The following is an 18,476-nucleotide window of genomic DNA, read 5'->3' as shown; positions in this document are numbered from 1 at the left end:
AGCAGACAGTGCATAACGTGTGTGTGTGAGCGTGCAAGTGTAGCCGATGTGTGTACGGACAGGTATATAAGTGTGTTTGTGTATACTGTATATGTATGCGTGTGAGCAGGGGGGGGGGGGGGTCTCACCTGGGCGGGCAGCCCGGCGGTGATGGTGGGCATGGCAGAGGAACAGATGCCATCCTGCAGCATGAGCCTCTGGACCTGCCGGGTGCCACACGCACAACAACGTCACGCTCCAAACATGGATGGATATCCACATTTACATTACATTTACAGTTAGTCATTTAGCAGACGCTCTTATCCAGAGCGACTTACAGTAAGTACAGGGACATTCCCCCGAGGCAAGTAGGGTGAAGTGCCTTGCCCAAGGACACAACGTCAGTTGGCATGACCGGGAATCGAACTGGCAACGTTCGGATTACTAGCCCGATTCCCTCACCTGACTCCATGCAGTCAACAGTGCGAGAGGTCGTAGGAGAATCGCTCCTGGCACTGATCACTTCGGAATGGACCAGTAGCCCTGTGGAATGTTCTGAATGGGCGTACCAAACCAACAGGCCACTGAGAATATAAACACTTTCTAATCTGATGCGGTGTGATTATGAACCGAGAGACTACTGTTCGTTATAAAGGGCCCTTAAACTGCGCGCGATATATTTCTCATGGCCGAACCTTCCCCACTTAAGATCGTTCTGAGGCACTATAATGAAATCAAAGTATTATTTGATTCCAGTCACGCAAACTCCACTATCTGTTGCTCTAGGTCAGGACAGCAACAAGCGCAAAAGTATTTGAAGGGATTTCAGATGAGTGTTTAGAGCCAGGCTGTTGTACGGTTGTACAAGACAGAGCAAAGTAGCAGTAATTGCCTGTTCAGACCCATGGAAGGTTCAGTGCAGAGCACTGTGGTAAACACATTTGTATTAATGGTTAATTAAATGAGGAGGGGGATCAAATGACATAGACTTAATAGTTTAACCAGCCGTCTGACCTTCTCAAAGCTCCTTGTTTAAAACATGATTTGGCCGTAACTGCACAGTCCCACGCCGCACAAATAAGACCTTTAATTAACATTGAACTGCAAGTCCACAGCTGTATCAGCAGAACTAAATAAAACAGTCTTTCAATGCTCCAAGACCTAACAGTAATCTAATTGACCAGAGGAAGGGATTTAAGTAAATTAATCTGATTTTCATTTTTATTTTGTAGTGAAAGTATGAAGAGCAAAACATTCCAGCCCTGATAAACAACTCATTGTCCCTTCTTGTGGCCATTTGATCTAACTGTATTCACAGTCTGGGAAATGTGTTTAAAGGAAATAACACAACGGACAATATTGATGAAATAAAAAGTTAATAACGTTTTTTTTTTTGTATGGTTACTTAACATGTATAGCTAAACGGCTGCAGTCCTCCTCTCCCTACCACTCCTCTTTCTAGTATGGGGGGGGGGGGACTTGTGACAATGCAACAAAACAGAGGCAAAAATGTGCCTGCATTCGTTTGAATGGAAGTCACATGACACTGCTCGCATGCCACTCTGAGAGATCTGGCAAAGCCAAGCAGGCACACAGGAACAGAACCAGATTCTATGCTGTGAGGATTTTATAAAAAAATGTCTGCACTGTGTACATTACGTGGCAACAAACTGGAAACTGGATGTGTCCACTCCTCCTTTAAGTTCCAACAGCTACCTTACTCATTGTGTTAGGACTTCGCATGATATTACATTTATTATCAAATTATACTAAATGTTAGTGTGTATTTACTAGTACTGGGACAAATAGAGAGGCGAGTGACAGTATCTGAATACATATCAGTGTCCATCCATGGTAGGTTTTTATGAAGTAGGTCAAAGCATAGTATTGTTGGTGTAATGTCAGCTAGCAATTGCAGCTTTCTGGCAACAGCATGTGCACAATTAGCTGTTACATCAGGTAGCTACTTTATCTATTTAGGTAGTTGCTGCTAGCCAGGTTTGCATATAGCATTACCTTTCCTGTTTCATCAAGCCAAGCATGTGTAATCAAACTGAACAAGTGCTAGTGGATACAGTAGGTGAGTCAGTAGAGGGGAGGGGCTACTGGGTCTCACCTCAAGAGTCAATCCAGTTGTGAGTGGGATGACCCCGCTTTCAGATCGCAGGCTGTCATTGGGCGAACTGCAGCCTGATACTGGGGTGCTGCTGCTGCTGGGGGAGGAGTCTGCAGAACAGAAGAGAGAAACAGCCAATCAGCCAAAAGCACACACTGTACGTTAGACTTATCATCTGGGGAAATCAACTGTTGCATTGTGAATTGTTTAAAATCGTTTTATGGTACACTGAATGACAACCTCACCTCAAAGGTATCAAAAACAACAAGTAGGAAATCTTTGACATCATTTCACAGTTTTGGTGTAATGTGCCAAATGAGCTGCCTATTATACAGTTCTACAGTGATACAGATGCAGGTTGGACTAGAAGATTTCAAGGTGTCGGGAAGACTACACTACCCAGAGTCTCCGGCGTCCGGTGCTTGACAGTGGGTGGGGCACTGGTCTTGCGTCGTAAAGGGTTTGGTCTGGAGTAATGCTTCTTTGTCTTAGGCTTAGCTTTCAGGATGGGCTCAGAGGCTACACACACACACACATTCAAACACACACAAGTGTGTAAAAACACACACAGAGAAGAGAAAACAGACACGCACAACAAATACCATGATTAAATGGAATCCGATTCAAGTTTCCATTTAGCGAATAATATAAACTGCAGGTTAAGTTTGACCCAAAGTACTGTTGTACTACAATGGCCTACAAATTATATTAAATCACAAAGCAATTCATTGGACTATCAGAGCTATGTACAACACTGACGAAAAGAACAAAAGAGTGTCATTGTGGAGCAGATAGTATTACATACAAGTTTCATGTTTACTTTGGCTAAACCGCAAGACGGCCTTACAAAACAATCAGGCAGTTAGTAATGTAACTTAGTCTGGACAAAGGATACTGGGGGGGGGGGGGGGGGGGGGGATCCATTGTCGCTGTTTTTTTGATGAAAAGGGTGTATCCATGTGTGTGTCGGTATATTTATGTGGGTGTGAGGATGTCTGTGAGCCAGCAGTATCTTGCCAGTGGCAAGGCAGGTAAATAATGTCCTTTTTATAGTAGAACCACTCCAGGTCATGTACTAGTCTGCAGAAACACTCCAGAACCACACCTTGTGTCATTCATAATGTCCTCGCAGGCACAGCATGCTTGGGATTCTCACGAAGGTCATTTTACGTGTACCCCTGGGTAGGCTGTGTAACCAACATGGCTGTCTCTCACTACCTTAGTTTTTTTTTATGTCTCTTTCCTCCTTACTTCCCCCTCTCCCTCTTCCCCTCTCTCCCACATTTGTGCCCTGGAGGCCTGGGTGCTTGGTGACTTTCGTTCTCCTCAACTCTTTCGATCAACTCCCCCCCCCCCCCCCCCCCCACACACAGACACACCCGCTTCCCCCATCCACCCCCACCACTGAACAGGGTGTTCGAATCCATCAGACGTCAGACACACTCTCACCAAGACAGCGTGAGCCATTCAAGTCTCGAATATGAGGAATCCAACTACGAATCATGTCCATGAGAATCTGCAACCACGACAAAAACATCACGGTGGAACAAACATTCAGGGCCTCACCTGTCCTTCTGAGAGGGCGCTCGTGTGGAGGAGGGAGAGCGGGCGTGACCATCTGTGGCTTCGGGGGCATGTCGGGATCCCGGCCCAGTTCCCTAAGCAACCAGGTAAGAGCAGGTTGAGAGCTCTAACATAATGGGGGATTTTTTCTTGTATGTTGCGATACTATGCAGGGTATGAGGAACTGGAGACATGAACATTATTTGTCTGACTAGAAGCAAAGCCCTTTCTTAACCCATCCAGTACATCCCACCAGGCTGATTCTCGATGTTTTATTTACATCTCAGAACTCGTCGAAGGGGAACACATCCGACGTTCCTCCTTCGAGACCTTCTCCTCACATGAGTTCCCAGAAAGAGGCCAGGACTGAGGAAATTGGGGATCGTTTTTTTGGAGGGGGGGATTTGGCCATAGAGCTTCTCACCTGTATCCAAGGGTGGTGGTGTTGCTGGGGTTTGAGGAGGTCCTCTCCAGAGCAGCCTGTACATTCTTCTTGGAGATGATAAGGTCACGTAGTCTCTGCTTCACCTGGGGACTCGCCACGGCGCCTGTCAATCAAAGTCACCCAACCGAGGAATTAGGATTCCACATAAAGCAGGTCTATTCAGGCATCAACATTCTCAGTGACAGGCATGCCTGAACTACATGATGATGGATATTCTTGATTTTCTAGGCGGAATTCTTCAGCCGTTAGGTCCTTCCTCAAAATGTAAATAAAAATTGGATGAGCATCTGGAAAATTCCATGGAATCTTCCATGTGATGTACTTCCTCAGTGACTGAGCTGAAATAATTTCTTATGAAAGTTCTCCCTATAGTATATCAGCTCGAAAGCCCAGTCAATTAACTATTTTGAGCGTCAACCATAGGAATATTGAAGCGATAGTTCCTTAATTAATGATTCAAATATTTTCCTAGTGAAGTTTCCACTTCACCCACACAATTTTCGTGTACATTTGCCTTTTTTTTTTTTTCACTACCAGGAAATCCAAAACAGTCCTTACTGTTCTTGCTCTTGTGCATCAGCAGGTCCAACTCCCTGATGCGGTGCCTCTGGGACTCCATGTTGTACTGAATTTACAAAACACAGAACATGAAGTCATTACAGCATTTCAGCCAGAGGTATCACTGACACTGAATTAGGAACAAAACTATGCTTTGCATAATACAGACCATTCAAAATGGCCTGCGGGGAAGCTCTCGTTTTTACACTGAAACAGTACGGAGATGGTTCTCATCGGCAATTCAAACAACGACTATGAAATAGATAAGAACCTATGAGAACCGTCGAGCTCCCTGGACTAAATGTGCTCGGCTTTAGTCCCATGAGTTAACACGGTTGTGTTGTTCCTGCCATTTGAAAACAATACAATTTAAAGTTGGTATACCGTGTGGAGGGGGAGGTGGCGGGGGACCAGCGTGGCCGGGTCCGGCCCAGGGCGCACCATGTGCTGGGTCACGCTCAGGTCCATCGCCTGCTCTCTCTGCAGGGCTGCCGATGCCACCGTGCCTAGGGGCGGCACATCCGCTGCTGGAGAGGGGCAGAGGGAGAGAGGGGGAGACAGGGAGGGGGAGGGAGGGAGAGAGGAGGAGACAGGGAGGGGGAGAGAATGGGGGGTGGAGAAGAGGGGGGGGAGAAGAGAGAGAGAGATGGAGAGAGAGAGGAGAGAGTTAGGGAGAGGGAGGGGGGGAGAGGAGAGAGGGTGATAGAGAGGGAGATGAGAGAGAGAAGGATTGGTAGAGGAGAGGTGGGAGAGAGAGAGAAGGATGAGAGGGAGGGGGAGTGAGGGAAATCAGAGATTGGGAGAGAGGGGAGGAGGGAGGGGAGCAGAGACAGAACAGAAAGAGATGAGCTACAATGACGAGGGATGCTTGTATATTTGTCAAAACAATTGGTAGGAAAGCTCTGTGGATGTGCAATATTGAGTGATGACCTATTTCCCAGTTCCCGGCTACTGACTAAACCAGGTGTGGTGACTCTACTGAGTAATGAAGTGTGGGTTGAACGAAAATATATGCGGACTCTGTCCTGCTTTGTGTGTCTCTTAGTTCATTATGAGGGAAGGAGTAACCAGCACTTCATTTGAAGCTAAACTTCTGCACTGTACTGATGACACACACACACACACACACACACACACCATTGGTACCAGTGGAGAGGTTTAACCTCTTTCTGATGAACATTTCCCAACTAGGTAACCATGTGACATCTCTCTTCTCAATGTTTTTCTACTGGCCATGTGAAGCCTTCTCTGTGGTTCTCACACTTTACAAGGAACAACCAACTGGTGTCGGCAAGAGAAACACACACGCACTCACACAGACACTTGTACACACACTCACACAGACACTTGTACACACGCTCACACAGACACTGGTACACACACTCGCACACACATTCACGCGCACTCACGCACACAACCACTGCCTCAATCCTGTCCTCCCAAAAACTCACCACTTCTTTAATTCGAGCATTTACTCCCCCCCCCCCATACTATAAATGCTGACACAGTATCAGGAGCTAGAAGGAATTTTGAAAAGACCATCATAAGTATCAAAAGCACAGCAGGCATCAAGTCTCAACACAGCACGTCCAGTTGGGAGAACAGGACATGGTCCGACGTAAAACATCAAACAAAAGAATTTCAAGGACATTTCTCAAAGTAGTACAGTGGTACAGTGAGGATGTGTTTGATACCAAAAGTGTGATTCCGTATTTAAACATGCACCCATACAGTGTGTGTGTGTGTGTGTGTGTGTGTGTGTGTGTGTGTGTGTGTGTGTGTGTGTGTGTGTGTGTGTGTGTGGTGTGTGTGTGTTTGTACTCTGAGCCAACTGTAGCTACCTACTGTAGCACATTTTTCCCTTCATTCAGGTATTCATGCCTAGGAAGAACATGGCTCAGATCCAACTTACTTTCAAAAAAATAAAAGACAAACAGAAAGAGGAGTAAGTCCACAACCTCAAAAGAATGAAAGAAGGAGGGAAGGGAGGGGAGGGTGGGTGGCGGGGGGTCATGAATCCAAAACTATATTTTACGGTAGAAGAGGTGTAGCGCAAGGCATATCTTGATTCATTAGGTTCGAGTACTGCTCCGTAGTCGCCTGTCATTTGGCATTTAGCTTGACTCGCGCCATCTCTGGTAAAAGCATTATCACACTCGAATAAAACCTAACCCGTAGGCTACATCAAAGAACAAAATTGATTTCGAGCAGCAACCTTGTTCCAGTGGATTCCCCACATGGACCAAATGTTATTCAGTTTTTTTCCGTTTTATGCGGTTTATATCGGGCCAGATTTACAGGTACTAACAACAACCATTAATCCTGAATCATGCGATGGGGAAAGAACAACAACATTCCTTAGACGGAAAAAAGACACAAAGACGATGCCAACTCATTCATGGCATTCTGCCCGATGTGTTACAATAGATGACATTTCAACCCGGGGCAGTTTCTACGGATTTAGTTGGAATGTTGTACTGTTGCTTAAAAAGGGGGGTAGGATACACCTCTTTCTCCTTCGAGGGAGGGGGGTGGGGTGGAAATTTACCAGAGACCTGCTGCCAAAAAGATTGCTCTATGTCACAGTGCAATTATGAGTGACTCGTCTATAGCTGTCCTTGAGGCACATTGAAATGCAAAGTGTTTGTACTTTGAGTGACAACTATACAAACAAAATATACCTCAAACTGTGAGGTTGATGACTGGCCGTCCAGACATATGCAACCAAGTATTGAATGTTTTTATTGAAGATTATTCATTATTTAAGGTGATTCCTGATTCCTCTGATTCCTATACTTAGTGTATGTAAATATCCATCAATGTCTGCACTTTAACCTCATAGTCATCATTTCACTTCAAATCTAGTGTACTATAGTGTATAGTGTACTATACTGGTGTACACAGCCCAAACTACAACACATTGTGTCATTGTCCATACATGCACTGTACAGACAAACATTAAACATTATAAATGTTCATCTTAATACACTTTCACAGAGAGTCAATGTTTCAGAGTGAACACAAAGCAATGGCTTTGTCACACAACCAAAACTCACATTAAGTGAAACAATATATACACACTTCCTTAAAAGATAACTCAATGGAATGACTCAGCCAGGTAAGGTTACATTAGAGGCACAAAGGATGTCAGCAGAATGACCACATATCATCAGGTAGCAGTTTATCATGTTTTCTTGGGTGAAATCATGCAGAAAAGGGCCGTGGTTAGATCCTTCTTGAACCCAAGTCCACCGTGAAATGAACAATGGCTGCTCTTTTAGAAAGGTCCGTGTGACTACAATGGAAAAACACACCCCCTCCAGGAGTTTCACAATGTCTCCACTGTAAACATCTATCACGTACAGTCGCTCTGGATAAGAGCGTCTGCTAAATGACTAAATGTAATGTAAAATGTACAATCAGGCATGGATTTAAGCGTAATGTATTTGTCATATCTGTCCAAATGTGTCTGCTATATCCTCTGTACTTTCTTAGTTCAACATGGTTCTGACAATTAGCCATGCCTTAGAAAGGGCTGTATTGGTGTGAGGGACCATTTCCCATTTCCTATCAACTCCGAAGAAATGTCTGACCTTCCATTCTATAAAGACAGTTATTTTCCCCCGTAAATGTCACCATAATCCTCTTCCATGTGTATTTGCACCGATTTGATTCACCGCCTCTTCCTTGAACCTCACCCCACAGGCCCAGGCGATAATAGCCCTTGTTCTGACTGGCGGTGATGACGAAGAGGGAGATGTCTGTGAAGGCAGTTCTCGGAAAGGAAAGTGTTCCCAAACACAGTATTACTGTGGGTCAGATGTGAGTGACCAACACAGAAACCGATTAAAGTAAGTACTGGGATAAGCGGATGCATTTATGACTTCGTATTGGGTATTATATTTGAGCCGACTTTCTTTACTTTGGATAATATTATTAAAGTCCACTCAACTGGAAAGGATAAAGAAAATACATCATAGTTACAAAAAAGACATCCAAGTTTGTGAGAGAACAAGCGTGTGGGGAAGGGTTGTACGTCCGTGTGTACATACAATGAGCGTGTACATTTGTACAGGAGTGTGTGTGTGCGTGTAAATGTACGGACTTCTAACATGTTTGTGTTTTGTCGTCACGCCTAACCAACCACACCGATAAATATAGAAATACAGGATGCAATACAAGGAAGCCTAGGTGTGTGACCTTCGGTTTATCTTGTGATCCCATCAAGAGTCTACATGGCCATTTGAATATGCTTGCCATATCACACACCTCCCTTTTCACAAATCTCTGGTCTGAAGTAACTGTACTGCTACAAATGATCAAGTCATTTACATTACCTCAAGGAGGTGAGCATTACAAGGGCGTTTTGTAACACTGTTCTGAGTATTCAGGCCTGTGAATTGTTTCCACGTTTTGAATCGACTGTCAACGCATGTTGATTACATTTGCCGTGATGTTTTTTCAAGGAGTAGGCAATGTCATAGCAGAGATGAATTGTATCTAATCCATAGGGTTTAAAACAGTTCTCTATGGGAAGTATCATGACAACTGAACATGCTTTACCAGAAGAGGGTTGTTGTTTGAAAAAAACTTGTGGGAGAGCACACGCAGGTGCACACACACACACACACACACAAACAAGGTTGCACACACAAGTTTTTTTCCCCCAAACAGTCCCACCCCTGACAAACTCTACCACAACTACAGTCAGATATTATCAGGAAGTAAGTCAAACTTTCTGATCTGAACGACGAACCACAACCTTCGGAAAGTCTGAATCTTATGTGACACACAAACTCCAAGAGCTAACAAAGCAAACTAACACAGTTTTGGGCAAAACTTGACATTACGGTCTCATGACCTGAGGGTCCCTGAGGGTTTAGGTTAGTTGAGGGGCAGTCCTATGGGCGTATGTGAAGCCCCAATTCCTTTGGTAACAACAATTTATTTGCATAGGAACTGCTATGAAGATTAAATTCATTACCGTTTAGCAATACAAAGTCTTACTCAAGTTAAACTGTGTGGTGGATATTGGATCTAGATCAGATTTAATATTGAACTTGTTTTACTGGTCGATAAGAACAAGTCTGTTCTTATCGACCAGTAAATAAAGTATCTTTTTATAGTTATTCTCTGTGTCACGCACTCAATTCTCGCTTTCAGTTGCTAAAAATAGGTCGGCAACAAACTTCTGGTTTGTGTTCACATACGTTTCACAACCATCATCCTCTTTCTTTAGTAGAGCTGCTGCAAACAAACTGAAACCCAATACAAAAAAAAAAAAGTTCCTGTAGCTAAAGTTAGTCCGCACCATAACATCCTCTCTTGGTTCATTTAGGCAAACAGATGTTGCTATTTCGGTAAATGGTTTCCCAGACTTGTTCTCCTGCTTGAGAGCAGTGTTGCATCTAGCCTGGCGATATTTATAACCAGACTGAGGGTTAAAAAGTGAACTTTGTTTGTTATTCGAATAAAGCGTGGTATTGGCGGCGAAGGAATGGAAGTCGCAAATTACGTTAAGTGCTGGTTGCTATTTGTACAAATAAACACTGGATTTACTGCTGGGTCAACACGTGTTCCTGAGAAAAGTTGCATGTAAAGAGAAAATTTTTTTGATACAGTAAGGGTGAGAGACCATAAACGAGAGACAGAGACAGATTTTTGATCAAACGCACATATGTACTGTCGATGTAGTTCCACATCAAGCCTTTTAAGTTGTTAACATGTTAACTGGAAAGTGGGGACATTTCAGCCTCCATCTCCCTCTGAATCACCTGGTGTCAATCCATTCCAGGTCAACACGAAAGGAGACGTTTTGGATCAAGAGGCCCCGTTTCAAAATCCAGCAACTCCCGCTTCCTGTCACCTCACCTGTTCTGTGCACACTGGACTGGCACGACGGCCATTTTGTGGCAAGGTTCATGGCCCATTTGGAGACTGGAACAGCCACCTCCACTTGTTGTTGTCCCTCCTTCCCCCCTCACCCCCCTCCCATCCGTCTTCCATCTAGTGGAATCCACAGCTGTTGGGGACATTCTGTACCGCTGCCTCCCAGCAGTTGGAGTATCCATCCCTTTCTTGTGTGTGTGTGTGTGTGTGTGTGTGTGTGTCCAACGAGTGTCCCGCGCATACAGAAATATTAATAGTGCACATTTGTTTCGTTGAGTGCATACAGCAGGTCTTTGTTTGCATAAGTCAAATCTGTGGTGGTGTGTGCAAGCAACCGTCGTGTGTGTGTATTAATAGTGTACATTTGTGGTACACAGGCTCTTTGTGCGAGGTTCCTTATGTGTAGGCGGGTCTGTTTTATTTATAGTGTCACCTGTTGGTTAACACTTGTGTTATTGTGCGTATTCCCAAAAGTGTGCATATGTTGGGCTGTGTGTGTATATGTTTGTGTGCTGCCATATTAATAGCATCAGTCCATCTGCACACATTTGTGTTTTTATGACTGTATGGCGTGTGTGTATGTATAGTTGTCAATGTATTAATAGTATGACCAATTTCTCCCACTCGTGTCTCTGTGTAGCAAGCGTGTGCCTGTCCACATGCATGTAATACTTACATTTACATTTAGTCATTTAGCAGACGCTCTTATCCAGAGCGACTTACAGTAAGTACAGGGACATTCTCCCGAGGCAAGTAGGGTGAAGTGCCTTGCCCAAGGACACAACGTAATTTTGCACGGCCGGGAATCGAACTGGCAACCTTCAGATTACTAGCCCGATTCCCTAACCGCTTAGCCACCTGACCTGACTAATACTTAGGTGCGGATGGGTGAGTGTGTTTACTTGAAAGAACCTTGCAGTTGGCAAGGCTTCTCAGTGCCATGTAAAAGCCAACGAAAGCAGAAAGTTTGTCGTTAGTAAAAGCACACACACATAACACACACACACACACACACTGAGAAGCCACATGGATGAAGTAAGAACTAACTTTGCCACCACAAAGTGACACTTCCTCATCCTAAAATATCAACAGAAGACAGTTTCTGAAAGAGTCCCTCTCTCCCCTCACTCTCCTTCATTTTGACATTACATTCACTCGGCATACAGACTCATTTTAAAGTCAGTGACTACAAAAAAAGTCTGTGACTTCTCAATATATGTCTACAGTAAAAAAAAACACTGTGCAACCAGGCCATCGTAAATAAAGCCTTCGATAAGATGAAACATCAGCAGTTAAAGTGCTAAATAATTGGCATATCCTCAGCCTTACACAAACACTGCCACACCCACACATCTCGACCGAAGGTTTGAGTCAGAGTCAGAAGCTGGGGGGTGGGGGTACAAAGTGACAGTTCTGAAAGGAGATGGTCGAGGTGGCAGACGACTAGCTGTTACGGGAAACAGTCGAAGGTTGTCTTTCACACACACACACAATATCTGGTAATCTCTTTGCAAAACTGACTGAGGGGAAAACATGTATAGATGATGTAGAACGTAAACGACGGCGAAGAAAATAGTTTGTATCCGTCCCTCTTCCGCCTGTGTCTTCACCTCGGTCGGAACACCTCGCTGTGCCTCTCTCTCAGTCGTTCCGAGCGGTGAAAGGATATTTTTGATGAATGCAAAAGGTCAAAGGTCAGAGGCGTCTAGTGACCTCTTACGTGGCGGCCTTTCATGACACCATCCCCTAGGGCGGCAAGAAGAAAAGGTCGGAGGTCGCCAACTCAGCGAAGACAAGAGGCGTTTAAGCTCAAGTCACAAGCTAGCACGTCCTAAAGCGTGACACTGTGTATTTTCCACGGACAAAACAGACCCATAATTGTCTAAACGGCTTTATTTATTCTCTAGAAGGGTTCAAGGAGGCATGTCTGGTTTTAGTGTGGGAAGAAATGAAGCAAAACTGTGGCTTAAAAATAGGGTTATACTGTAGACAGGCAGGCAGGCAGGGAGACAGAGCCCTTAAGGGCTGTCAAGAAAAAAATAATAATATGAAACTGGAAGCAGCCATACACTACAGGGACAAGCAACTGAGAAGGATACTGTATCAATGGCTGCCACTGTAAAAATGTTTTTTTTCATTGATATGGACATCAAAACATGCTCAGGTCTAACTTTGCCATCTGTTAACTTTATCTGCACACACACTCACACACACACACAAAAACTATGGATCTAGTGAAATTATCCTGACATTTCCAGATGTTTCTTTCAGACATGGCAAAAAGTAAGTTCAATACATGTTTTTCTTTGTGTACTGTAGCTTTGACACAGGCCTATAGAAGTAGTTTCTTTACTCAATAAAGTTTGGATGTAATGTGTTTAAAACTGGAGCACACCCTCAGGTTATGTCCAGTAGAGCTTGAAGCCCTACCTCACAGCATATCTGCATCTCTCTCTTACACAGATACACACACCTCTATACACTCTCCCCAGACACATATACCCATGTACTTCTAAACACTCCCCCCCCACACACACACAAACAAGCAGTCTTGTCTCCGTGTTTTGCGTGTAAACACACACGACGCTTGCACACACATCAACGCTACAGCTACATTTTGAGGTGAGCCTCTCTCAGTCAGCTGGGATGATCTCAAATCAGGAAGAGGAAACGTGATCCACCGCTCGGCTCAGCGCTAAACACTGTCCCTATTGTCAGCTCTGCTTTTTTCACAAGTCCTCCTGGAAACCCTGGGGATTTTGAAAGGTTATCTTCTGGTTTCTGCCCCTTCGTTCTCTCTGTTCAAAGGTTTGTTACCGATAATCCCGTAACACACACACACACTTCAACCAGAGTTTGTGCTCCATGCAACGATGGTCCTCGACTAGTCAATGTTTTTTTAAGTACTCGTGGTCTGGAACAGATACTGTAGGGAGACCCTGCTAGAAACAACTTTATTCTTCCTCCTTTCTTAACTGAATGATGGTAATTGTATATTATGCAGATGACAGTAAAGGAATTAGAAATGATTGGTAATTCTTGGTGGTTCAAATGGTAACAACTAATAAGCAAAATCTTCAATAGCCCTGTCAATTCTCCTTCCATTTTTTTTTTTACTACTGTACAAGTTCCCACTCATTCCCTGTAGAATAAAACCATTCAACAGCTGTTTCCCAATTCCAGACCATTCCCTCTCAAATTCTCCTGTGGTGAAATATACCGTTTCAACTACATGCAGTCTGCCTTTGCTAACTAAAGGTTGATAAAAGGGAAAAGTCATGAGTCACCCATGACTCCACAGTTTGGGATTCACTTATGATCAGCTCCACCATGTCACAGTAGTATTATCTGGGGATGACTTTGCTGCCAATGTAACCAGATAAAGTCGTCAGAGTCGAGGTAGGTAGCTGGCGTAGCGGTTGTTGCTTGATGTGGCCAGCCAGAAGTGAAGTGATGGTGATAGTGATACTGAGTGACACACTGACTTCTGTGACTCCAGTAAGTACGAAGAAGATAAGAAACTCTTCGAAGATTTACCCCCATCGTGTAAACCTGGCTTCGGGATTTCGGAAAGCGTAAGAAGTTCGGCTCAAATTTAAGGGTTGTCTTGGGAGTGTTAGACACACCCATACACTTTATCTCACCATACAGAATAAATCACTTTAGGGCCCCCACCCCTAATAATTCATGTGTTATTTTAATCCAACTACATCGCCCCCAGCAAGAACATCGACCTCGGATAACATGGTAGGGTTACATACGAACCTCAGGTCAACGTCCCTTCATAGACATGACAAAGCAGATGCCATAAACTGTCACAACACCTGAAGTCAGCCCGTCACAAGGTCTTTGTGACGAAGGCTTCGGGGAAAGCGATCCTTAGATGAGGTAGCGACGGGCACAGCAGACAAGGGGGGAAATTAGGTCAAACTCAGAAACTTTTTCTTCCCTCATGCGAGTGGGATTGTGGCAAAGTGGAGCGTGGAGGCCCATGTATGTACGTAGTCGCATCAACATGAGGGACGGACAGCATAAACACAAAAACACACAGGTACACAACCAACACACAAGAACAGTGAACTGACCTGGTTATCTGAGATAGATATATGGATGGATGGATAGGTGGATAGATAGATGGATGGATGGATGGATGGATGGATGGATGGATAGATGGATGGATGGACAGATAGAAAGATAGAAAGAAAGATCCAATATGTTATACAATGGGGATAGGCGAAGAGTGCTGTGGATTCCTTTGTCATGGCACACGTGAAACTAGAGTAACCAAATCCTCACAACAGTACCAAGGCTATGACCTCATCCTGTCTATGGAGAGAGGATACACAAAAACAGTGTGTGTGTGTGTCCTGGGTTTGTGTGCTTGTCGGAGGCTGGGCTTGGAGCTGATAACTGTTCAACTTACTTAACTGTTATTACATGCTGCACATAAGCACACACACTTTCCTTCTCAAACGCAAAAACACTATTGCTTTGCCATGATTACATGACTCAAATGTGTGTAGTTCAGTAACTCAAGTCAAACATTTCAATGACCTTATACTGTACGTAGCATCGGAGCCATTGAGAAATTTAACACCCTCTCTTACAGTAAGCCCTTCTGTCTGTGTTAATGCTGTAATTGCCCAATTTAAAGCATCGGCTGTTTATATAATTAAAAAGTATTTCCTTACCAAACAGGTAATTCTACATTGTGAACATGGCCTGTTTTGTCACTATGATTTATGCAATTTAAGATTATGCTATGCAATTAGGCCTATTATGCCCTTGTTAAGTTTGGGAGAATATTTGGGACAGTATGGACTAATTAGTTGACTAACCATTACACTGCAAAATCATTACTGTTCCTGAGGGATGTGGTGGCTATGGAAAAATTATTTAGCAATTGTTGTTGATCCTTGCTGATTTCCCCTCTTAGAGGAACAAAGTAATGCATATCTACAGCCAACCTCAGTAACCGAGACAGGATGGTTGGATGCTGGTGTGCTTCCCTTAAACCCTTGATGACTTTTAGTCATTTAGTCAACTAATGTAAGTATCCAATGCTGTCGCAAAGTAATTAAAACAGCTTAGTCCACTTTGCACATAGCTTTTTTTGCACTTTGCAAACTCAAAACAACAAGAATAATACAAACCAAATGTGGCGTTGTCCAGGGACTTATTGGTGCCAACAAGTCGTTCACAACCAAAATGACCACGTACCTGACAGTGTCGAGAAACGTTTCTCTTGTGTGTCTGACTTGATTTCAGCCCTTGGCTTTACATCTGTGGAGGGAACGGAATAAATGGTGTTATGCCAACTCAAGTATGTTGATAGTGACAAAAAACTTGCAGTTAAACAGACGATATCCTTTCGAGAATGAAAATGCAAGTTCTTATGAAGACGTATTACTGAACTACTGAGTTAATTTGGATGCAATAAAAAACGAAGCATATCCTTACATTGCAAAAGAAACAAGGAATTGCGCACACGTTTGACACGGAGTTGTAAAATCTCGCGCCGTTCAAAGGCTTTCAAAGAACAGCGAGTCCGATTTGATTCAACCAATTAGTCATTTCCGCGTTACTAAGACATTTATAAATACCCCACAAATTTCCTTTCTACCTTACAGGCAAGACTCGTAGAGTTTGAGCCTAGGCTGAGGCGGACTGAATGCAACAGGTGAGTCTTCAAGCGATGAATTCCGCTTCTGTAGACAGAAGTCCCTACAGTCCGCGCGTAAACGATTTCATCTCGCCTAATGTGGCCCGTATAGCGTTTTCGTCAAAGAAAGCGGCGAATTGTAATACTTCTTAGCGTATGCAGGCGGTGCAAATTGGTCAGTAGCGGACGTCAATGTGCATCATTAAGTGACTAGAGAAATGTAACTGTAACTGGAGGCTGAAAGCGTTGACATCACCCGTCCCTTCACTCATTGTTGTAACTGCTGATCTATCAAACTCATTCATGGCTCTTCAGAAATCAGCAACTGGTTTGAGAGCTCCACCTGCTGAACCAAACTATGGCCAGCAATAATTATTTTTCTCTGTGTGTTTGTGTGTGCGTGCCTGCGTGCGTGCGTGTGCATGTTTTCACCCTGTTTATGGCTGTCTGAATTATGTCCGTTGGAGCTATATGCAGAAACCTCAATATGAATGATACTGAAACTCTTGTCTTACAAAACAGGCATGCACGCGTACACACGCACACACTAGAGATAATGATCAAGACAGAGGATGTGGTCTCTGTGTTTATGACTCTTCCAGTTCTCAAGCACAAAAAGAGAACTTTCAAGATTAAGTCTACAGGACACCAAATACAGCATTTCAACTGACAGGAAAACAGCAGCTCTGAAAATATATTAGAGAAATATCACAATACATCACACCCTACTGTACACGGGCTGTACTCTGCAAGCCCATACACATTGCGTAATAAGAGTGCATAATGACGTACGGTGGTGTTTAGATTACATTCGGGGCGAGGTGTTGGGGTGAGATAAGGAGGGCGGGCAGGGGGACGTGCGATGAGGGCAGCAGACAACGTACGGTGCCAGCCTCACCCAAATACACATGCAGCAGTCAAACCGAAGTGGGGGTGGGGGTGGGGGGTTCCTCTGGGGGGATTCCATCAAGTGGAGCTGCCAAGTTAGCCAGAAAACTGTCATTTGTAGCAGGTGGGAGTACGTCATTGCACTTTGGGCAAGTGGTGGGGCAAATAGAAGTGGACACAAGGTGATTTGAAACAATCTATGAGAAAAATAAATGATAAATGATGTGTCACCCCCATGAAGCAACTTTATCACAAAATCAGTAGTAAAACAATTGCAAGAGTCTAGATTTTTTTGGTGTGTGAATAAGTGTGAATAAGTGTTAATTAGTGTTAGAGATGTCAGAAATGTCAATAACCTCCCCTACAAAGGAGAAACAAGACTAAAAAGGCTTTTCATTTGAAATGCCAATGCATCTTGCCAGCTAACCTTCTTTCATTTTTGTCTAATTGTGTTTAGCTTTTTCCTGAAGGTAAGAGTTCAGCGTGATTATGCTATTGATTTGTCCTGCATGGTACTAAGGACAACATCCTGACTACCAACTAATTGGCAAGAGAGAGAGACAGAGAGAGACACAGAGAGAGTGAGTGAGAGAGAGAGAGAGAGAGAGAGAGAGAGAGAGAAAGAGAAAGGGGGGAGAAAGAGGGAGAGATGGAGAGTGGTGTGGTAAGCCTGTGTGTCAGAAAAAGATAGCCTTCTGGATAGCCTGCAAGCCAACAGCAAACATTCAACAAAAACCAATGCTAACTTTTGACCTTGTTGATACTACTTTTGGTACCAAACACAAGATACAACAGGACAGTACCAGAACACACACACACCCACACAAAGGGGTCCCCTCGCAGATAGTGTGGGGCCAGGGGGCATGGTGTGTGTGTGTGTGTGTGTGTGTAGTGGATGGGGGGCACCATTCTATAGATGTAAACCAGAACCCAGGGGAAGACAGCAAGGTAAGAGTTATGTGGCCAGTGTGGTGCTCCCTGTCACAGGAAGCACAGTGGAATGAGAGGAATGCAGAAAAGCAGTACAGTGATGGAGGGAACAGCAGTTACACAGGGCAGATTGCCAAAAGGAGTAGAGAAGGAGGGAGGGAGAAGAGGAATGAGAATGTAAAAATGATGAGAGGTCGAGGCAAGGGTGTAGAGAAAGTCGACATTGAAGGGTGTGTACGCTATCAACAACGCAGGCTAACACACGTAAACAAGCACACACACACACCCTCAAACTCACAGCAAAGGTTTTCTAGGATACTTTCTGAAGAAGACTCATTTTACATATACAACTAACAAGTCTTATGCGATTCTTTTGTACTGCACAGTGTGGTCTGATTCATTTATACTAACTGACACTATCATACATATGTATTGTGAGTTAGACA

The 18,476-nt window shown here is 44.0% G+C and overlaps 1 protein-coding gene across 1 annotated transcript in view; it reads right to left on the bottom strand.

Moving 5' to 3' along the window:
• LOC136945330 (histone deacetylase 7-like) overlaps nucleotides 1-18,476 on the bottom strand; it is a 40,876-nt gene that overhangs the window by 18,688 nt on the left and 3,712 nt on the right. Inside the window, 8 exon segments of the mRNA XM_067239097.1 lie at nucleotides 129-203; nucleotides 2,096-2,205; nucleotides 2,495-2,614; nucleotides 3,662-3,753; nucleotides 4,083-4,206; nucleotides 4,662-4,728; nucleotides 5,046-5,188; nucleotides 15,771-15,833. Of these exon segments, the coding sequence (XP_067095198.1) occupies nucleotides 129-203; nucleotides 2,096-2,205; nucleotides 2,495-2,614; nucleotides 3,662-3,753; nucleotides 4,083-4,206; nucleotides 4,662-4,728; nucleotides 5,046-5,188; nucleotides 15,771-15,833 (794 nt within the window).

This window comes from Osmerus mordax, chromosome 1, assembly GCF_038355195.1.
Source record: "Osmerus mordax isolate fOsmMor3 chromosome 1, fOsmMor3.pri, whole genome shotgun sequence".
Taxonomy (NCBI): Eukaryota; Metazoa; Chordata; class Actinopteri; order Osmeriformes; family Osmeridae; genus Osmerus; species Osmerus mordax.
Note: the sequence above shows the minus strand (reverse complement) of the source record. Positions and strands in the feature narration are given on the sequence as shown.